General features: G+C 41.6%; 1 protein-coding gene across 1 annotated transcript in view; it reads left to right on the top strand.

Annotated features, from left to right (window-relative positions):
* Positions 1–23,563, top strand: part of TRMT44 (tRNA methyltransferase 44 homolog) — a 58,491-nt gene that overhangs the window by 24,955 nt on the left and 9,973 nt on the right. The window contains exons 7-9 of the mRNA XM_075570035.1: positions 3,062–3,168; positions 14,147–14,330; positions 18,708–19,122. Coding sequence (XP_075426150.1) covers positions 3,062–3,168; positions 14,147–14,330; positions 18,708–19,122 — 706 coding nt within the window. The remainder of the gene's footprint in view (positions 1–3,061; positions 3,169–14,146; positions 14,331–18,707; positions 19,123–23,563) is intronic.

Here is a 23,563-nt window from a genome sequence, read left to right on the forward strand (position 1 = left end):
CTGGTATGTAACTGTTTCATACGCTCATAATATATATTATCTGTAACTGTGCACGCAATGTCTTGTATATAATGTATACCTTGTTCATTTATGTAACTGTACTTTTAACCATGTATTATTTGTTTTACTCTGTGCTCAGGACATACTTGAAAACGAGAGGTAACTCTCAATGTATTACTTCCTGGTAAAATATTTTATAAATAAATAATAAATTTTGGATAGATTGTAGGGGAGACAGGTGAGAGGCAGGAAGGCCGGACAGCAGGAGGTTACAGTAATCAAGACGGGAGAGAATGAGGGCCTGAGTCAGAGTTTTAGCAGTCGAGCAACAGAGGAAAGGGCGTATCTTTGTGATATTGCGGAGGAGAAAGCGACAAGTTTTAGAAATGTTTTGAATGTGAGGGGCGAATGTGAGAGAGGAGTCGAGTGTGACCCCTAGGCAGCGTGCTTGGGCTACTGGGTGAATGATCGTAGTTCCAACAGTAATGTGGAAGGAGGTAGTAGGGCCAGGTTTGGGAGGAAGTATGAGGAGCTCTGTTTTAGCAATGTTGAGTTTAAGGCGACGGAGGGCCATCCAGGATGATATAGCAGAGAGACATTCAGAAACTTTGGTCTGTATAGCAGGTGTAAGGTCGGGTGTTGAAAAGTATATTTGTGTGTCGTCAGCATAGAGGTGATATTTAAACCCAAAAGATATTAGGTCACCTAGAGAGAGTGTGTACAGAGAAAAGAGAAGAGGTCCCAGGACAGAGCCCTGGGGTACCCCCACAGAGAGATCAATAGAGGAGGAGGTGTTAGCAGAAGAGACAGTGAAAGTACGATGGGAGAGGTAGGATGAGATCCAGGATAGAGCTTTGTTCCGAATACCAAGAGTATGGAGAATGTGAAGGAGAAGAGGGTGATCCACAGTATCAAATGCTGCAGAGAGGTCGAGTAATAATGCAGTTAAATGAATGCAGTTCAGCTTCAGCGACCCACTGCTTCAACCTTATGTACTAAAAATATTAATAATAGCAGGAACTGCTGTAAGAGCTACACTGAGAGGGACTGCTTCTGATCTCTCTGCGCAGCTCTTAGACTGGTGGCGGCCCGGTAAGATTTATGCAGCAAGAGTCCCATTCAAAAACGGACCCTCGGAATTAACCTCTTCAGGGCAGCCAGCAATACTGGACTTGTGGGCATGGGGACTTCGAGCGGGCTCCGTTCAACAGCTGTTTCCCTTGCGCCCAAAGTGTGTGAATCTTTATTTTGTTTTTAAAGTGCCACTCGAATTGCCTTTTTAAATGCTCCATTTTTTTTCTATATAGATGCGTAGTATTATTTTTACCTGACCAAAATTTGTTGCATGTATAGATTTTAAATCTTAAGTTTATTTCTCTGGCGTCTCCATCACTGTACAGTACCTTGGGATATTAAGTCACTCCAAGGTGGAAGTAGGACACAGGTTTGCTCATTTAATAGTGCCATGTAAAAGGTGCTTCTTCTCTCTTACTCTGTCAGTTGTCTGTACCTCAGTCATTCAAGCACTCCTTTTGTGGCTCAAGCTCCTTTTGAACAGCCCAGAGTTCATACCAAGCATGGGTATCATCTTCTGGTAGCGATATGGAGGACCAGCATGAAGACTATTTCAAGCCTAAATAATAAAGATGTTCTATTGTCTATATACATATATATTCAGCATGTTAAAATAAGTAATTTAGTATTGAGTTAGAAATTATATTGGAAAATTAAAAGCTGCCGCTGCAAAAGATAACAAGAAGATAAATCAGTCTGAACACAGGCAAGTGTTGAAATGTTTTGTTATTTAAGAAACTTGGTATGTTTTAATGTCCGCGGAGTTGAATAGTATATGGTTTTGAGTTTGGAATCAAGGTTAGTTAAATAGTTTTAGTAGTAAAAGACAATACAATAGAGAGGTCTTAAAAGTTAAGGAACATAGGATTAACTATAGTTACTTAGTGACAGAACAAAGAAGGGTCTTCTAAATCAAAGTAAGTGTTGCTAAATGAAGAAACGGTGTTCTAATGTTGATAAATAACGAAGAACATTTTGAGCTGACAGTGAGAAAAACAGGTGATTGCTATTTTCTGACTTAAGGAAATTTATAAAGACCTGTATTTGGATTTTATAGAATTCAGAATCGTTTAACACAACCAAGCTAAAGATTCACCACTCAATAACTCAATAACTAAATTCTATATGCCTGAATGATGCAACTGACAAAATGATGCTGCAAAATATGTTTTCTATTGTCTCTTAATAAATTGAGAAAAGAACCGGACCATGGACTATTTGATATATATTGAAAGGTGGGTTATTTATTATCACCCACCTAATGAGCAAATGTTCACAGAGCACTCCTAAATGCACAACACCTAAAGAGCAGGAGAAAGAGAGTCCACAGCACTGTTCATCCTTCTGAAAGGAAAAGTATGGGCCGAGTCTAAATCCATTGCAAGATGGAGTTGGAGCTCTTCTTATGTATAAAAAAAAAACCCCATTTAAGAATAATTGCTTGTTCTACCAGGTTAATAGCAACTGGCAGCATCGAAACAGTTATACAAAGCAGCAACGTGGGCATGTCCACACACATTCACCAAATATTACAAGTTGGAAGTTCAGGTATCAGCAGAAGTTGGCTTTGGGAGGAAGGTTCTCAAAGTTGTCATTAAATAACTGTCCTTGCCTACTTATTCTTATAGCTGCTTTGGGATGTCCCCAAGGTAATGCAGGGTCATGGAGAGATTCCAGAGAAAGCGTTTTTTCATACCGATACATTTATTTCTCGTAGTCTCCTAGTTATTAGTTTTTTCCTTTTTCCATTTTAATTTTCTTCTCTTCTGTTTTGTAAGCTTGGCAAGACGTACAACTCTGACAGTAGGAGAGAAGGAGCACCTTTTTATATGGCATTGTTTTAGATGACGTGTATTAGGCTACTGCCCGCTGGAGGTAGGACACAGAAGTGCACTGTTAGGGAGGGACTACGAGCAATGAATTTATCGGTAAAACAAATATTTTTGTTTACAAAAACTAATTTTTTATTTTTTTGCTTCCCAATAAGGAATGTGCCATCATGCCAAATGACGATCATTTATTTCCAGGCACAGATTGGATAATTGGTAACCATTCAGATGAGCTTACACCATGGCTTCCAGTCATCGCTGCTCGGTAAGCAGAAACCTTGCCCTACTGTCTGGCATTATTTAATGCTTAATTTCTTATTTGCTTATGCTTTGTGCACATGTTTTCTCTTTTTTGATTATATAGTAGGGCACAGGCCAGGGCTCAAATTGATTCTGAGGGTTTACAGCCAATAGTAAAATAGACAAGGAGATATATTTACTAAGCCTGCAACTGACAAACGTGGTGTCGCCTTTAAATTTTATGCAATGTGAATCAAGGGGTTTGTCTCTTCCTACCCGGACTGTACATGCTAATTTTGTATTTAAGTGCTGATGGCTGTATTTTGTAATAACTGATTAATGTGACTTGTTTTTTTTATTTTTGTTGTGTGAACGTGCAGTGTATTTGAGATTGGAGATGGTTTTTGTACTGTATATATTTGCTGTCACCCTCCATGATCTGGTAAAACATTTGTTGAACCTGCCTTACTCCCCCCCCCCCCCCCCCTAATTTCTGATGAACAAATCGGGCTCTTTCTAACTTTACTCTTTTTGAAGCTAAAGCTTAACCTTCAAGGTGGCTTATGTCTTAGTAAATGCCGTGCTAACTGGTCCTTATTTGCTGACTATTTCCAACTTCAATTCTTGATGTGCCTATGGATTTTATTTTCGATTTCCATCACACTTCCTTTTTGGCTCCGGTATGCTGCACATGCTACAGATGTAACCAACGTTATCGCAACTATACACGCTGGAAATTGTGCGTAAGCATATCGCGTCAATGGTGCAACGCAGTGTGAGCGTGATTTTAAGGAATGTATTTAGTTGGCTCAGTCACAAGGTGGTGCTATGGGTGAACTGTAGTGTGCATGCATTGTATTCTTAAGTGGCCACCATGTAGCTCACATAGACTAAGTGAAGGAGCAAGAACCTTCTTTCTTTTTTTTTTTTCTCCGCATGGTTTGCGTTGTCAGTGGCGGAAAACAAATACAAGATTGTATAGAATTATTCAGTGCTTGTATGATGTAACAAACATGCTAATACAATAAATATATCTATACGGGCAGTTTCCATGCAAGCCTGCGCTCTCCGAAGATCTTTCCAATCAGGGACACTGCAGGCCGCTTGGTAGGCGAGTTGCTGACCTTGCCCTGCCAATCCAAAACTGATTTGATAAAAGGCAGGAAATACAGTGATACTAGAGCAAGTATGGAGTGAGGTTTTTGGTTTTGTTTTAAGGTGCTACATGTCTGATACTTTTTTTTTTTTATTTATTTTTATTTTTTTCAAATCCACTAAAGGTCACGTCCTGACCCCCACCCCCCCCCCCCCCTTTCCTCAGACCTGCAAAAGGAAGTAAGACAGACTTACAGAAAAAGCAGTCTACTTAAGGTTCGAGGGTTAATGAGGTTGAAGTTTATTCAAGCAGCCGCAGGGAGAGTTGTACTCAAGCAAGCTGCTGAGTACTCATCTGCTTTTACAATTCTGTACATTGATATTTAAGGACAATGCTTCAGGAGACATAGGTCAGCATTACATCATACCAGTTACTACAAATACCATAAAAGGATATACATTACTATGCTAAAGTACAGCTCAAATCCACTAAAGGTCACGTCCTGCCCCCCCCCCCTCATTCCTCAGACCTGCAAGAGGAAGTAAGACAGACTTACAGAAAAAGCAGAATGCTAGCAAAACACTTTAACTCTTTACATGCCAGCCTAACGTGCAACCCGGCATCCATTTTAGGTAAGGCATATTCTACACATTCACACCTCATTCTCAAACAGTACTGGCTGTCACAATGATACTGTGAAGGTTCAGGTACCTGTAGTGGTTCTTCTGAGGTACAGGTACCCGTGTGTGCCACAGCATCACTCACAGCATCATTGATCAGGCTACGTATTTGGGTAGCAAGATTTGTGTTGCCTTCTCTGAGCTCCCGTATTTCCCTGCAACGGTCCCTGAGTGGTATGCCCTAAAAGTAGGTGGAGCCAATTTGAGGTCTTGCAGAGGGGCCTACCGTTTGTTCATCCTGTTGTCCCTCTGTGATCGGGTCCGCAAGGGGTGCTCTTGAGGCAACGTCCTGTTCAATGACTAATGCGGTATGGCTCTCCAGGGGCATATCCAAGCCACCTTACCACTCGATTCTTTGGCACAACTGACGCCCTGTCTCTTTCTATCCATGTTTCTCTACTAACGTACAGGATATTTGTATTTATAGTACACATGACCAAATGTAATATATACAGTAGAGTGCATCTTAACATAGAGGATTTCCAAACATCACTTTTTTTAAATCCCTCTACAATGCAATTTATGTCCACAATTTTTATACGCAAACTTTTCTCCAGACATGACCGTAGTGTAACCTCGGCTCCCATTGCAAGGGTTATTTAAAAAAAAGATTTAACATTGTATTGCCTGCTTCCTTGCACAGGTACAACTACTGCTCAAGGATCTTTATAGTTATATTTTATTACAGTACCTCCGTTAAATATAACTATTATACTATAAATATTTCAACTACCACATTGTCATTGTTGTGTCTTGTACAAAAACAAAGGTATAGATGGGCGGGAGTAAGGAGTCTGTTGTACAATGTTAATGTCATGGTGTATTTTGAGTTAAAGTAACCTGCTGTGTCATTAACTGAGTTCTCTAATGAATGCTGATTAATTGGTTACACATGGTGCAGCTCTAACCCCTTCCCACACACAATAGTAAGCAATTTTTATCTTTCCAAGATATTTAACATGCAGAACATGCACTTTTTTCTTTGCACTGTAGCTCGTGCAAAACTGCTCTGATTTTATTCCCACAATGCACAGCATTGGTTTATTTATTTTAGAATATACATAATTGGCGGGTCTATGGTGTTATGAGTTGAAGGTTTCACAGAGTGCTTAAAGAGGGAAGAAGAGGGTCTCCTGAGCTGCGTTCATGTCAGCTCTGGGGACCCCCTGCTTCCTGAGACCGTACTTAACTCGGGGTACTGTGGGGGTGTAAGTCAAGAAGCGGTGGTACAGCTGGGCACGCAATAAGGCAGTTTCAAGCTCCTTCGGGCCCACAGGAACACGCTGTGGCTTGCACTTTTTGATGACACAAAAGTTTTAAAGAGCATTGAGATGCACGCTTCCCATCTAGTGGAAAAAAACGCTTTTAAACAGCATCTTGGTTTCTAAATGTGGCATATTATATACAGTACATGGATTGTATTTTAAAATGTGGCATATGTTTAATGAAAAGGGTTGTGGTGGAATTAATGCTACGGTATAAGCAATGCTCTACCCTATAACTTCCCTGCCATATAGCCTAACATTACATGCAGCAAGTATGGATATGGAGCTGCCTACTGTACGTATTTAAAAGGGCTTCTCAATAAGATGTGCTAACACGCATAGGTGCTGTACACTATTGTGCAGTGAGCCGTGCGTGGAACACATTTGCATTCCCTGGTATACAATAAAACGCCTACATATGTAGTATGTACGATGTATGTATGGAATGCATATGCATTTCATTTACAGACTGTCTGTAAAATTCCTCTGTGCTGTGTACCGCGCACTATACTGTAATTGTGAAGGGCTTTAAGTCCCATTGGGAGATGAGCGCTATATGAAATAGTTATTAAGACAATGGGTCACCGAGAGGCCAACACTGGTATTGCAAGTAAATAACGTACTGTATTGTATTGTATGTCTTTATTTATATAGCGCCATTAATGTACATAGCGCTTCACAGTAGTAATACATGTGGTAATCAAATAAATAACAGATAATATAAATAACAGATCATGGGAATAAGTGGTTTAGACATAAAAGTAACATTAAGGAAGAGGAGTCCCTGCCCCGAGGAGCTTACAGTCTAATTGGTAGGTAGGGAGAATGTACAGAGACAGTAGGAGGGAGTTCTAGTAAGTGCGTTTGCAGGGGGCCAAGCTTTATGTATCATGTGTTCAGAATGTTCACAGTGCTATTCGTATGCTTCTTTAAGCAAGTGGGTCTTAAGGTGGGGCTTAAAGGTGGATAGAGGGGGTTCTAGTCGGGTACTGAGGGGAAGGGCATTCCAGAGGTGTGGGGCAGTATGTATAGCTGTTAGCGATTAGAGATGATATTCTTTGACAAAGAGCAGTTGCGCCCGAGCTTTTCTCTTAACCAACCATGTTTTTGGATGTCCCCCATATCTAGCCCTTAAATAAAATTGTTTTTAACCTCATTTTTGGGTGTGCGATACCCCTAATTTTTCAACCCTGCATGCTTGCTCCACATTTCTCCACTGAGGATTCTACTATCTATATAGCGATTAGATGCCACATTACCATGCACCGGCGAGCAGGAGAAAAAAATATCTTTTTTTGCATATCATAGCGCAATTCTAGTTGCAATAATGTGTTCTACCTCTATGTTACCATTTTCATTTCACAATGAGCCTTGGACCAGGATTTAAAGGGAAGGAAAAACTATTTTTTTTTTTTTTTTTTTTTAAACCAAGAAAAAACCATTGGAGTTGTTGCATCTTTTTAATTAAGGGCAAAGTGCACAAGCTAGGAAAATGGGAACATTGATTTTTCGAAGCTATCCAGTGACTCCGTGAACTTGCAAAATAAGAGCCTATTGGTCAAAATGAAGTGGCTTGTTTAAAAATAAATAAAATCTGTTGTAATATAAAAAAAAAGCTTATTGAGCTTTTTTTTAGAAAAGCTGTTAATATTTATGCTCCAAAGTATTAAGCCTATTTAAGCCAACTTTCCTTTTACTGTAATTGTTAACCTACAGCTTTATTTCCGTTATAGAATAACTCCTGAGATGTAATTAAAAAAAAATGATGTTTTCTATGTTTACACTTTGATTAGTGCTGCCCCAATAAATATACTTCTTTATTTACTGTAATAGTTTTCTGCCTTGTGAAAATATCAAGTAGTATTCTATTAGGATAAATCTTGATTTTTAAAATATTTTTTCTGAGTGTTCCAATATCTTTGATTCCAATTCTTAAAAAGTTACTTAATGTAGTCGCTGCAATTTTGTGTGTTCTTAAGGTAGAAGTTTTGAGAGGAGTTTGTATAGTTAAGCTGTTTGCAGTTATACTTTTGAACCTGCACTATACATTTGTAGTTCAGATTTCTCGTAACTGTATTGGTCCTTGAGAAATGTAGGTTGTGGTACCTTTTTTAGGAGACCAATTAAGGTCCTTCCCAAATTATGATTGTGTCCAACATGACATTTGTTTCTTTGAGGTAATAGGAATTTAGACCAGGGTAATGCAGTTGATGTGGTCTACTTAGATGTTGCAAAGGCTTTTGATATGGTTCCACACATGAGATGGTGTACAAAATAAAGAAAATTGGACTCAGTAAAAAATATATGGACCTGGATTGAAAACTGGTTAAAGGACAGACAACAGAGTGTTGTCATAAATGGAACTTTTTCAGGTTGGGTTAAAGTCGTGAGTGGAGTACCTCAGGGATTGGTACTGGGACCCCTGCTTTTTAACGACCTTGAGGTTGGCATCGAGAGCAAAGTCTCCATCTTTGCTGATGATACTAAATTGTGTAAGGTAGTAGAATCAGAGCAGGATGTAATTTCTCTTCAGAAGGACTTTGGAGAGACTGGAAACGTGGGCAGGTAAATGGCAGATAAAGTTTAATACAGATAAATGTAAGGTTATGCATTTGGGATGCAAGAATAAAACGACGACTTACAAATTAAATGGGGATAAATTGGGGGAATCCTTAATGGAGAAGGATTTAGGAATGCTTGTAGACAGCAGGCTTAGCAATAGTGCCCACAGTCATGCAGTAGCTGCAAAGGCAAACAAGATCTTATCTTGCATTAAACGGGCAATGGATGGAAGGGAAGTAAACATAATTATGCCCCTTTACAAAGCATTAGTAAGACCACACCTTGAATATGGAGTACAATTTTGGCCACCACTCCTTAGAAAATACATTATGGAACTAGAGAGAGTGCAGAGAAGAGCCACAAAATTAATAAAGGGGATGGACAATCTAACTGATGAGGAGAGGCTAGCTAAATTAGATTTATTTACATTAGAAAAGAGGCGTCTAAGAGGGGATATGATTACTATATACAAATATATTCGGGGACAATACAAGGAGCTTTCAAAAGAACTATTCATCCCACGGGCAGTACAAAGGACCCGGGGCCATCCCTTACGGTTGGAGGAAAGGAGATTTCACCAGCAACAAAGGAAAGGGCTCTTTACAGTAAGGGCAGTTAAAATGTGGAATTCATTACCCATAAAGACTGTGATGGCAGAGATACAATAGATTTGTTCAAAGAAAGGTTGCACATCTTTTTAGAAAGAAAAGGTATACAGGGATATACCAAATAAGTAAACATGGGAAGAATGTTGATCCAGGGATTAATCCGATTGCCAATTCTTGGAGTCAGGAAGGAATTTATTTTTTCCCTTATGAGATATCATTGGATGATATAACAATGGGGTTTTTTCTTTGCCTTCCTCTGGATCAATAAGTATAGATATAGGATAAAGTATCTGTTGTCTAAATTTAGCATAGGTTGAACTTGATGGACGTACGTCTTTTTTCAACCTTATCTACTATGTAACTATGTATCTGTGATGTACTGCATTATGCTAACTACAGAGGCGAGAAAAAGTTTGTGAACCCTTTAAGATTTTCATATTTAAAACCTAAAATGTTATTCGATTTTAATCTAAGTCCTAATATTAGATAAAGATCATCTGATAAAGCAAATGACACAAAAATATGATACTTTTTCAATATTTATTTATCCACAAATGATTCAACATTCAATATCCATGTGGGAAAAAATTTGTGAACCTTTAGATTCAGTACCTGGTTGCGCTCCCTTGAGCAGCAATGACTTCAACTAAGCGTTTCCTGTAACTGCTGGTCAGTCTCTCACATCAGTTTTGAGGAATTTTGGCCCAATCCTTCTTACAGAACTGCTTCGACTCAGTGATATTTGAGGGCTTCCTTGCATGGACAGCTCACTTCAGGTCCTACCACAACATTTTGATGGGGTTTAAGTCAAGACTTTGACTAGGCCATTCTAAAACTCTGAATTTTTCCTTCTGCAGCCATTCTTTTTTTGATCTGCTTCTATGTTTAGGTTCAATGTCTTACTCCATCACCCACTTTCGCTTCAGCTCACGGACAGATGGGCTGACATTCTCTTCTAGAAACTTCTGATACAATGAAGAATTCATGGTTGTGTCAATGATGTCAAGCCGTCCAGGTCATGGGCAGCAAAGCAGCCCCAAACTGTTACACTCCCACCACCATGCTTGATGGTTGGGATGAGGTTCTTCTGTTCGACCGCAGTTTTGGTTTTCACCAAACATCACGTTTCTCAAAAAATTTCTACCTTTGACTCGTCTGTCCAGAAAAAATTGAAGGGACCATTCTGCAAATTTGGTTATGCCTTGATGTTGGCTTGCAGGCTTATAACACACAAGATGAGTAAAATAAATTGTAATTTATTTCTTTCCCCCTCGTGCAGAGAGATATGCTGCAGATGCCGGCCGGGTCTTAGCATAACAGCATAGTTGCGATCACAGCCCCACTCCCCTCTGTGCAGAGAGATCATGGCCGCCCCCCTCCATGAGGTGCAGAGAGTTAAGTGGAGATCCCACGGACAGGGGTATGTCTTCACAGCAGCCCCTCTCCCCCCTCAAATCTGTGTGAGCAGCACATGCAGAAGGAGCTGTCTGTGTGTGTGTGTGTGTCTGTGTGTGTCTGTGTGTGTGTGTGTGTGTGTGTGTGTGTGTGTGTCTGTCTCTGTGTGTGTGTGTGTGTGTCTGTCTCTGTGTGTGTGTGTGTGTCTCTGTGTGTGTGTGTGTGTCTGTGTGTGTGTGTGTGTGTGTCTGTCTCTCTGTGTGTCTGTCTCTCTGTGTGTCTGTCTCTCTGTGTGTCTGTGTGTGTGTGTGTGTGTCTGTCTCTCTGTGTGTGTCTGTCTCTGTGTGTGTGTGTGTCTCTCTGTCTGTGTGTGTGTGTGTGTGTGTGTGTGTCTCTGTGTGTCTCTGTGTGTCTCTGTGTGTCTCTGTGTGTCTCTGTGTGTCTCTGTGTGTCTCTGTGTGTCTCTGTGTGTCTCTGTGTGTCTCTGTGTGTCTCTGTGTGTGTCTGTGTCCTTCCATTCTCTCTCTCTCCCCATCCTTCCTATCTCTCTCCCCCTTCCCTTCTATCTCTCTCCCCCCTTCCCTCCTATCTCTCTCCCCCCTTCCCTCCTATCTCTCTCCCCCTTCCCTTCTATCTCTCTCCCCCCTTCCCTCCTATCTCTCTCCCCCCTTCCCTCCTATCTCTCTCCCCCCTTCCCTCCTATCTCTCTCCCCCCCTTCCCTCCTATCTCTCTCCCCCCCTTCCCTCCTATCTCTCTCCCCCCCTTCCCTCCTATCTCTCTCCCCCCCTTCCCTCCTATCTCTCTCCCCCCTTCCCTCCTATCTCTCTCCCCCCTTCCCTCCTATCTCTCTCCCCCCTTCCCTCCTATCTCTCTCCCCCCTTCCCTCCTATCTCTCTCCCCCCTTCCCTCCTATCTCTCTCCCCCTTCCCTCCTATCTCTCTCCCCCCTTCCCTCCTCTCTGTCCCCCCCCTTCCCTCCTCTCCCCCATTCCTTCTCTCCCCCCCTTCCCTCCTAGCCCTCTCCCCCCTTCCCTCCTAGCCCTCTCCCCCCTTCCCTCCTATCCCTCTCTCCCCTCCCTCTCCTTCCACCCTTCTCTCCCCCCCTTCCCCCTCTATCCCATCTCTCTCTCCCCCTTCCCTCCTATCTCTCTCCCCCTTCCCTCCTCTCCCTCTCTCCCCCTTCCCTCCTATCCCTCTCTCCCCCTTCCCTCCTATCCCTCTCTCCCCCTTCCCTCCTATCCCTCTCTCCCCCTTCCCTCCTATCCCTCTCTCCCCCTTCCCTCCTATCCCTCTCTCCCCCTTCCCTCCTATCCCTCTCTCCCCCTTCCCTCCTATCCCTCTCTCCCCCTTCCCTCCTATCCCTCCCCCCCTTCCCTCCTATCCCTCCCCCCCTTCCCTCCTATCCCTTCCCCCCCCTTCCCTCCTATCCCTCTCCCCCCCTTCCCTCCTATCCCTCTCTCCCTCCCCCTTCCCCCCTTCTCTCCCCCCTTCCCCCCTCTCTATCCCATCTCTCTCTCTGCCCCCTCCCTCTCTTTCTCCCCCCAGAAAAAAAAATTCAGCACATTTAATATAATGTTTTTTTTCCCCAAATTTTTTTATTAAATCAAGCACCGTCTTAGAATCGATGGCGTCTTAGAATCGAGGAAATAGGGTAGTTAAATTCTTTGGCCAAAGCATTGTAAGCTTGAAAACCACGTCAAGCTGTGCCCTCTTTTTTTTGCATGTCCTAACACTATCGCCGTGAACATTTTCTTCACCTCTCCGATGGAGGAAGAAGTCTTAGTAGACTGGCCATTCACAGCTGCATCTTATTATACCATTTGTCATGTTGGATGTAGCATTGGGACTTTCTGTTTTTACAAACTTGTCTGTCACAAAACCAGTAGCACTCGGTTTTGACATAAATATATAGTGTGTGTGTGTGTGTGTGTGTGTGTGTGTGTGTGTGTGTGTGTCTTTTGTTTCCCCCTCACTGCCCTTTACCTGTGGAACTCCCAAGCATTCGGTATACGCCAAGCACCTTCTCTCCCCACCACAAGTCAAACCTTGTTAATGAAGCATTTAGATAGCCTAGATCAGGGGTGCGCAAAATTTTTGCCCTGCAACAGTCTGCTCGCCCCCCACCCCCTAGCCTTGTCTGTCAAATGTTGCCGCGGGGTCATGTGACGTCACTTGAATGACGCCATGGAGACGCGTCACTCGAAGCAGTCTGAGTCAAGGTGAGGGAACTTGGAGGCATCTTGCGGTCCCTCATCAATTGATTTAAATGCTTTAGGGAAGAGCACGGGGTCCCCCAGTTTGCACACTCCTGGCCTAGACGCATGACTGCTGTTCAACACCTACAGTAACTCCTGCCCACCATTGTGGCCAAGCACTGATTACTGAGTACTGCACTTATTCTCTCCCGCTGTCTAAGTTTCCCAACATGCTACTTAGATTGTAAGCTCTCTGGGGCAAGGCTTTCCTTTCCTATTGTCTGATTTTGATTGTTGCACTTTTGTATTGTATTATTATTATTCCCTTATCATATTGTCTCTTTTGTAAAGCACCAAGTATACTGTGGGAGCTATATAAATTAAGCTGTACATACATAGCCCATAGCTAGCCCATAGCCCACAGTACCAAAAGTGAAACCTGCCCTGCGTATCTGACCCTTGCATTTTAAAGCTGTCCTACTGTTTTTAAAGTATTGTGATGCTAGAGATCACCTGTCAGGATCTAAGAAGCCAAAAGACAATATTTTTTTGCATATGATTTGGGAAGTTTCAGTTTTTTTTTTTATTGCATTTTTCAAAATGTTAAAATGTGATTTTTTTTATCATACTATATAAACATTAGAACTGTGCAAATATGTTGATATATTGTTATTTAATATACCATTTCATTTATCAGCTTATGAAGAAATTGAATGTCCACAAAAGTAATAGTGCTGATTTTTTTTTTTTTTTTAAACAAATAAAAAAAAACTACCAGTGTGCCCAATGTGTGCCAAATATGGACCTGCTTCTACTTTTAATGGAGGGGTTCGAAAAGCAACATATTATGGTGTTCAGAGAGGCTTTGGGTAGTTTGACTGTCATCAGCCACAATGTTGTCTCCATGTCTTGGAGGTAAATTGCAGTGTAGCAAATGTAGTTATTTGCTTCAAATGAAAAAGGGAATTTCTCAACTTTCAAAATGATTTGTCCCAAAAATAGCAATATTGGCCAGATTAAAAAGGTGTTTGAAATGTTACAATGTGTCTTGTAGCATCACCTTTTTATTGTATTCCGACTCACAAATGTTAATATATACTGTATTATGTTGCTATTTGGTGTCTTCTCTAGAAGTAACTATGTAATTATTTGTAAGAGACTTTTAAAATACTTTCATTTATTATTTCAACCTTACTTTGCAGGTCTTCATACACGTGTTGCTACTTTGTGCTACCTTGTTGCTTCTTCAATTTCTATGGAAAATACAACCGGAAATCAAGTAAGAAGACTCAATACAGAGAATATCTTGATTTTGTAACTGAAGTTGGTAATCGCTGTGGATTTAATGTAGAAGAAGATTGCCTTAGAATCCCATCTACAAAACGGGTACATTTTTAATGCTATTTTTTCCCTGTATCTTTTAGAGCTCAAAGAAAGGTGTAAGCTCATATTCAATATGTAGCTTTTGCTGATGCATTAATTTCTTTTTAGATGTACATTTCCTATCTGAAGATAGACATAGTACATCTGTACAGACCAAGGATCCATTGTGTGTGTGTACAGTATGTATGTATGTTTGTATGCATGTAACACCCCTATCCCCCCTAAGGGAGATTTTCTGGTACTATGGATATTATGGTCTTGTGATGCTCACAGAAGGATGAGTCTCTGCGATGTTGTAGGGAACTTTGGGGAATAGCATCTCTCTTAGGATGGTGCAGCGTCTTGTCAAAGTTCCAAATTGGCAAACGGGGTTCAGTTGATAAGTAGTTTATTGCAAAGTATGATCATTCTCATTCAAAAGTCTACAAGACTCTCTCTGCCAGGGAGTGTCCAGGCAGCCTCTTCATAGATTTCATTTCCTTTGTCTAAAATGTGTTACTAGGCAGATTATACTAACCACTCCTTAATTCTTAAACCAATCATCTTACAGCTCATTAAACCTGGTTAGAACTGGCCTCAAACAGCCATGAATAGGTTCCTTGGTACTCACTATCACTAGAATGTGGGTGTTACTTTAGTCACAGTCGTAAATCTACTAAGAAGCGAAATCACATCACACCACATACACCACACATTCCTTCACACAAAATGGATACTGAAAACAACAGTTCACAAAATGGAAACTGAACATTGCTTTCAATCCTTCTCCAGAGACCCCTCCAGTCCATTTCAATAATATATCAACAGTATCTTCATTTCAGCAATATTATTTCGTCAGCCTCCATCCAGCAGGGCTCCTGCCATAAAAAGGGATTTATCCCCACTGGAACTTCCATGATGTAGATAAATGACAGGAGTACCAGTATCAATGCAACAGATTTATTATAATAGCAGTTCCTTAACAGTCCCTCTCTGCAGGTATTCCCACCCAGGGGTACCATCCCTTCCCTGGGCAGGACATGACTCCTCACCCCAGGGCTTGAGTTCTAGGCCAAGAGGCTAGTCTAGGCCTTCCTCTTTGGCCATGCCGGAACACAACACTACACACAGGCTAGAACAGAACACTCGAGGGAAGAACTCCCATTAGCACAAGGATTCCTCCCAGGACTCAGAGAATTAATAGGGGAGCCATCTTTTATACCAGTGTGTGCCCCACTCCTAAGTAACTGGGCAGGACCCACCAGGGTAAGCCCGCCTGCCCCCCACCCTCCCTGCACAAGAATTCAACGGTTTTCAGGCACCTACCTGGCAACTGCAACAAAGTATAAATTGAAAGATGAGGCTCATATGCTAGGCCGTGTGAGAGGGGTTTAACCCTAGCATTGCCTGCTCTTACCAGGACTTATTGTACTAGGGCAGAAAATGTAGTAGCTATATGGCTACACATAGAGGTCTGTGCTCTGGTGTGTGGCGCGCACGCCGTAGAGTGCGCTGCAGCGGCCACCATAAAATCTGTAAACAGTGATGCGCACGGCTAGGAGGCGTGGCCATGGCATCACAACGGTAGGCCGCGCTGTGATTAGCTCACAGTGTCACGTGGCAGCCGCTTGAAAATAAAAATGTCTTTGTATTTCCACAAAGCTACCGCGCCAACGCTGTCTGCTGTGCGCTCGCGCGCATCGGCACTGGATAAACGGTCATAGGGAGACGGGTATTTATCATTGCCTCGCGTGCGGCCGCACGCACACTATCGCTTGGCATACCAGCCATAAAGCGGTCATTTACATTTTTGCTACATTAATGTCCCTATGATAACTGGGAAGAAAAGTGTTAATGTAATTTTCGGTGGAATGAAATCATTATTACACCAGAATTTCGAAAAGGTGCCACTCAAGGTTTGTTCACTCTGCCTGTGAAGCATCTGTTTTTGAAAGTGTAAGTTTTAAACAGGACACAAATCTACGCATCATTGTATGAATAGTGGTGGGAAGAGGAGGGCAGAGGGTTTATTCGATATAGCAGTTGCAGCTGGATAGATATGGGCCTATATAAGAGAATCTGTAATCCTACATGAGCAAGTATTTAAATTAGCTTAAGGTGTCAGAGAAATGAGCAAAGATAAATGTTACCGCTCTCCCCTTTCCCCCCTGTAAGGAACCATACAGTATTACATATTTCCACTGTACCGGCATGCAGCCTGAATTGAAGGACTAAATATTCCAGGCAGAAGCATTCATAGGAATGGTTTAGGAAAAGTAGTAACAAATGTCTTGTGACTTTGTGCACAAATTATCATAGTCTGAGAACTAAAATCCCAAAACTAATTGTAATAATATGGGATGGCTTGAATATTTTGGCAAATACAGAGACATTTTTACATTGATTATTGGTGAGTATTAGCTAATCTTAAATTTCAATCCGGTGCTCTGTGTAAAGTGACTGGCCAGACATTCATTAATACAACAACAACAAAGAAAAATAGCACAGTTCAAATACTACCTGTCACGGGAGATCAGAACGTAATCCTGGGATCTAGGCACCAGGAAATTAAAAAAAAAACAATGAGAGCAGCGCCTACAAGAGGAGTCTGCAATGACTTCCCCCGGCCGACAGGATATCTCCCTCTGGTTTGGCGCCGCTCTGGCTGGGGAGGCAGCCATTTGCTTTGCTTTTTGGGCTGATTTTCTCCACCCCTGAACACCCTCACTTTTGTCTGTGCACCTCTCCTCCCCCTCCATACTCGGCAGCAGTAATGTTCTCTGGACATACGGGCTGCACAAAATGTTTATCAGCCCTGCATGTCCAGAGACTTTGGCTCTGCTTTATTGTTGCACAAAACACTTTTTTTTTTTTTTTTTAACTTGCAGTTACATTACACACAGGAATAAAGAGTACATTTTTACATCAGATGCTAGGGGCTACCGGGCATGTTAGAACAGGGTAGCCCAGGGGTCTGGTGGCCAGATGAGCCCCAGGGAACGATGACAGGGGTTGAACATTTATTTTACTGGTCCCTGGACACCTTTGCCATCACACTACCAACCACCAATCTTTCGTCATATTGAACTTTGTTTTGTCTGTGGTCTCTTTTTTTTGTGAGAATATAGATATAGTACCAGGTTATTGCAAAATAGGAAAGAAGTGTGGAATAGTTGCTCTTTATGTGAAGAACATTAAAACTACTACAATTCAAGGAACCGTGGAAGAGACTGAGACATTTGATAACCCTCCGAAATGGTAACAAAAAGGTGGTTCTTGGTAAAGTAGTGCTCTACAAACTTTGCAGGACAAGGGAGATCAATTAAACACGTTTTTAAATGGAGGATATCACTGATATGGATATTTTAAAGGAGAGGTAATCATTATGGGGGTCTTAAATTAGGCAGATTTGAACTAGGGTCCCTGCTTTATGTTCAGCCAGAGACTGGAATATCCCAGATTTGTTTACAGGTAGCATCTCAGATGCAATTTTAGGTTCCATCAATCAATGTGGTTACATATAAAGACTAGGACTCCTCAAAGCCTGAGTGCCAGGTCACGATGAACCCAACATTTCTAAATGTAAAGACTAATGAACCACAGCATATAATTTTGGAAGAGATCTTAAAGAGAGGGTTTGATAAAAAATTCTATATGAAGATAGAATGTATAAAGGAGACACTGTAATATATCTGACAAAGGGAGTTTTTTTTTTTCAAGTGTATGTGTATCTGTCATCTACAAATGTAGCAAGACTTGCTGTCCCCAGCGCTGCAGACAAACGAGCAAAAGTGTATGGTGTCGGGTACTGTGTCTGCGCATTTGAGCTGGGGGGGAGGGGGGGTCCATATGGGGTCCTCTGCAGCGTTAGTCCTTCAGTGCCGCAACTGCCACCTTCACGTGACCGCGGCACCAAAGTCAGTAAGGCTTGCTGCACCTGTATGTAAAGGTGAATAAATGACGGCAGTGAGCCGTTGAAGTGGCAGTACCCTAGCTTGCGGCTGTCTTACTTTTGCTTTTGAGATACAGTAGTCTGTTCGTCCACATATTTGCTGTTTATATTAGAAGGAAAGCAATAACATTAATAGAGTACATTTGCAGTTGTTCTCAATCCACTGTGCTGTTATTAGAATTACACATTGTTTTTAACCTTTGTGTAATGATTCAGATATACTAATAAAGCTGTAATTGTAAAGGCACATTTTCACTTTCTTTTCGTCAGCCTTCTGTGTATAGAGAATCTGTTAATTTCATTTATCTATATGTTCCCGAATGCATAGGGCTTTCATAAAGATTGTAGCGTTTCCTCTGTGAAATAACCTGTATTGTGGGTATATTAACATTTTGAAATCCGAATACTTTCAAGAAAACCTATAATTGCTTTAATTTTTTTCTCAATAGGTGTGCCTTATAGGAAAGTCCAGAACATATCCATCTACACAAGAAGCACTGATTGATGAGCAGAGAACACAGTATATAAAGACCCAATATTCTGACACTGTAAACCCGTGTAACAAGCCATCTATTTGTATGACAAAAAACAAGGAAAATGTTGTCCACAGTAATTGTCATGCAGACTTTATCAATGAAGAAGAAAGTGCAAACTCTTGCCGGGTTCTTTCAGCAACAGGAACTAGAAACTGGATATCTGGATTCCAGCCACGGGAAAAAGTAGAACAAATCAGGAACTGTGCTTTACTTCCTAGAGATTTTATTGACAAAGTTGTTCTCCAAGTGGCTAAATTATTGTTAAACACCAGTAAAGAAGAAAAGGACGAATATATTGACAGAGGAGAAACCACCTGGAATACAGGAAGTAAGTTTGACCTTTCTACTGGGGTTTTAAATAATCTGAACAAATATTACTCATAAGACATGTACTGTAAGTGAAGTTGCTTTTCAAAACATGTCGTTTTTATAGCACACCTGAGTTCATTCAGAATTACAACATATTCTAATAAAAAATAAAAAGATATAACTATACATATTCTGATTAGTCACAGTATTAAGCAGTCAACGCTTAAATCTTATGATTTCAAAATTGTGTTTTGTTCTGGTTTGTTTTCGAGATACCTTTTCAAGGTCAATGATAGAGTATTACTGTCCCAGTCCCACTGAGTTAATACAAATAAAAACATTAGGACCAGGTCAAACACCTATAGAGAGAACATGAGATATGCAAAATCAGAAAAGAAAAAAGGTGTACAGAGGAATGACACAACGATTCTCTAGTATCAATAGTAACACAAATAGAAAGTCCACAGATCCAAAGTTGCAAGAGTAAAAAAAAAAAAATTTGGTTTATTCAGCTGTTAACAGACATCCGGAAACAGTGTAATAATCAAATTGAAACACAAGGAGGGGAAAAGGGGAAGTGGAGGGGGAAGGAATACCCTCGCTACTGCTTGCTGGATGTGGCTATGTGGAGGTGCTACTATCAGGGGTAATGTCAAATAGAAAAAACAGAGAGAGGTAGAACCCCAAGGAGAGCACTCTACCAATGTGTAGCCAAAATGTATCAGAACCTAGTAAGGTGGGTGAGTAATGAATTAATTAAAACCAGAAACTTTAATTGAGTCTTAACTCTAAATATAAAATAATATGGGAAACACTATAGGTCAAGTAATATACTAATGATAGCCAGTGTACAGTGAATTAATATTAAAAATGAGCAAAGCAGACCACAATAACCTCTGTACTGTAAACCCAGAGTCTGGGATATGGCCGCACGATAACACACTAGTGGTGTAGAGTAGATCCAAAGGATGGTTATAGGTCAAAACAGGTAACGGTAAGTGTCTAGTTTGTACTATGTCGTATGGCATAAATCAGCATGTCGATATCAACGCTGACTGTAGCAGTATACAGGTATAGCTGGTTACTTGTACAGGTTAGTGGTATTATACCTATATCAGTAACACAGCACACAGTCAGTTATCTGTGTAAATAATGCCAAAAGCCGTGCCTGTTGGTGGTGGATCTCTGTAAGTATAAGCCACCTGGTGTTAGTGCGGTGCGTGAGTGTTGTACACACACATACACGTAGCAGTATACAGGTATAGCTGGTTACTTGTACAGGTTGGTGGTATTGTACCTATATCAGTAACACAGCACACAGTCAGTTTATCTGTGTAATTAATGCCAAAAGCCATGCCTGTTGGTGGTGGATCTCTATGTACAAAAACCACTGATGTTAGTATGGTACGTGAGTATTGTACACACAAGTTAGTGGTATTGTGCCTATATCGGTAACACAGCCCACAGAGTCAGTTATCTGTGTAAACAATGCCAAAAGCCGTGCCTGTTCATGGTGGTTCTCTATATGTATAAGCCACTTGGTGTTAGTGCGGTGCGTGAGTGTTGTACACACACATACACACCATATCAGTGTCAGTATTAATCTAAAACAGTGCACAAGTACTGCCTGTTAACATGGATTGTGGTAGATTCGCGAAATTCATACACTCACACACGTCAGAGAATATATTGACTGAATCAGTATTAATCTAAAACAGTGCACAAGTAGTGCCTGTTAACATGGAGTGGAATCACGAAATGCTTTGCTCATAACACACCAGACATACCTCCTATGTGGGGGGCTGGGCGCCTTTGGCAGCATGCCAGGAGCTCTCTAGTATCAGCCTCGGTGCGTCTGGTGATAGCTAAAAGTTAAGTTGATACCATCGGTAGCACAGCCATGCAGCTGAAGCTACTGGGTGCAGGAGGCGCTCCGACCACCAGCACATATCCCACCCCTTTGACGCGATGACGTCATAACCTGCCGACGTACGTGCCGTACGTTTCACTCGTACTGCTTTCTCAAGGCTGGGAGGGAACACCCATCATGATCCCATTTAAATACCCTCAGCTTGGCTTGAGAGTGGATCATGTAGATCCGAAACATTTTGGATTGTTACACGGTTTCCAGATGTCTGTCTTAACTGCTGAATAAACAAAGTTTTTATACTCTTGCAACTTTGGAGCTGAGGACAGAGACAGACAGACAGATGGGACAGGGAGTAAGAGGGCACAATAAAAGGTATAATACTACCTACTATAGTGTGTGTGTGTGTGTGTGTGTGTGTGTGTACAACTGTATGCTCATCTGCATGTCTTAGGCAGGTCTGCAACCCCGCCTTTCACCATTATCACACAGCACTTCCACTGCAGCAAGAGATTCTGGGAAATGACATGCAAATGAGCACACAGTGCCACTTTTTTCTACTTAAACCATTGTTAACATGGTTCCCTATAGGCTTAAGCTTGCTGCATGGTCACAGCTTTGAGCACAGCCAGGGTTGAGATGCATACCCAGAAAACCTATATATATATATCTCAACCCCCTTATAACGCTGTGCTTGGGGTCCAAAGAATCACATTGCGATAGAAATAATGTACAATTGTATGCATTGTACAATAAAGTATTTAAGATACTAATAATCGTGTTGTAAAGTATTCATAAATATAAAAATTGGGAGCCACACTTGCATCGCGTTATAAGCGGATTCGCGTTGTAACGGATCACGTTATAATGGGGTTGTGCTGTACATACTGTACTCATTTGCAAGGCCTCAGAACATCATGAAATGATCAGTTTGGATCAGACTTGAGGTATATTTGTGAGACGACGATGTACTTGAATATTATTAGTGTTTACCTTACAATATACCAAAGTGAAATATCTCTTCAAAGGCATCAAGCATTTCAGTGCATAACTTTTCTTCACTGAGAAATATGATGCGACATGGTCGATCAGAAATGTAGAGAGAACAAAAAACAAATGATTCTTACATCTTTACTACGCCAGATCAAATGAATGGTGAATTAAGCCTCATCCAGCTTGGGGATAAGACAAAACTTCCAATAAATCAGGTTCAATCAGCCCCTTCAAGGCTCTCTGCTCTTCACATGACTTATTTTTGTCCAACCCGTCATGAGGTTAAACTCCTCAGAGGGGTTGTTTTTACAATCAAACTGCCTTCCAGCCTCTAGTGATAAGCTCGCCCACTTGCAGTCTGTGTACTGCTCTGCTTTCACCCAAGCACCGTTTCCTCACTAGGGTTGCTTTCTAGTTGGCGCGGCAGACTAATGCCATGGAAAGTCATCAGCAATCATAGTTCAGGATGTTTCCGAGACTTTAGCAGCACACATACTAAAATTGGAATGATACAAGGAAGATTTTAGTGCCCTGATTAAATGAAGCAGATGTTATCTTAACACCATGGCTAGGACCATGGGTAAGTATTGTGTTTCCTGAATTTGTGATATTCCGCAGCAATCTATATTCACCCTCCAGCATACCTAAAGGTTTTTGCTGCTATAATTTGATGCTACACCAATATTATGTGTAACTCTATGGTTATTGAAACAGGCTTCACTGGGTTGCCTTGTATTCCACAGATATAGTATGCTTTCTATGATCTGTATGCTATATTTAAGTCCTCATCATATTACAGTTTGAGCGTGAATACATCGTTCCTATATAATGAAATTTCTGCTTTAGAAGCAGGTAACGTGGGGACCTTGTTTTGTTTCATTTTTCTTTCTGATGAATCTTATTATCCTAGTCCCTCCATTCCAGTACAACCTTCCCTCCCTAGTGAGGGATGTTTCTTTACATGTTTTTTAAATGCCCTTTTCTTTAAAGAAAGTTAAAGGAAGCGCAATCAATTGGGTAATGGTATAAGAACACCTTTAGTGACTGGGATGGGCAAAATTAAAAGTAATAAAAATTCAATGATGGACACAAGTGTAGAGTCAATGTGAGAAGAATGCCCTAAGTGGTGCCAAATGATGCAGACTGCTGCTGGTGAGTGTCAGAGTAATGGCCACGGGAGCAGTGAAGACTCCTCGTGATGGTCGCAGTCATAGGACCAACTGATAGGCACCGATGGAAGAACAGGAAGGGGGAACGGGTGTAAAGGGGGTGCCGATGTGAGCCACAGTGCTCAATGAGCTCACCAAACCTCCGCTGGCTACTGCTCCGGCTAGATGAATCCCCCAAATCCGCTCCTCAGACCTTGGTCCGTGCACGGATTTCCGGGTATGACGTCACTTCCGGACGTGACGCGATGATGTAATGACCCTTCCCGGCCGTGTAGTCAGCTGTGTGCTCCTCCACACCAGCAGTGGAATGATTCAGATGCAATGTCCTCACAGGGCGCACATGCAGTGCGTGATAGAAATGCCCCTGTGGCAAATGGGAACGCAGACCCTTGGCTCCTCCTTCTACGCGTTTCACCAAACTAGTTGGCTTC

Source organism: Ascaphus truei, chromosome 1 (assembly GCF_040206685.1).
Source record: "Ascaphus truei isolate aAscTru1 chromosome 1, aAscTru1.hap1, whole genome shotgun sequence".
Classification (NCBI taxonomy): domain Eukaryota; kingdom Metazoa; phylum Chordata; class Amphibia; order Anura; family Ascaphidae; genus Ascaphus; species Ascaphus truei.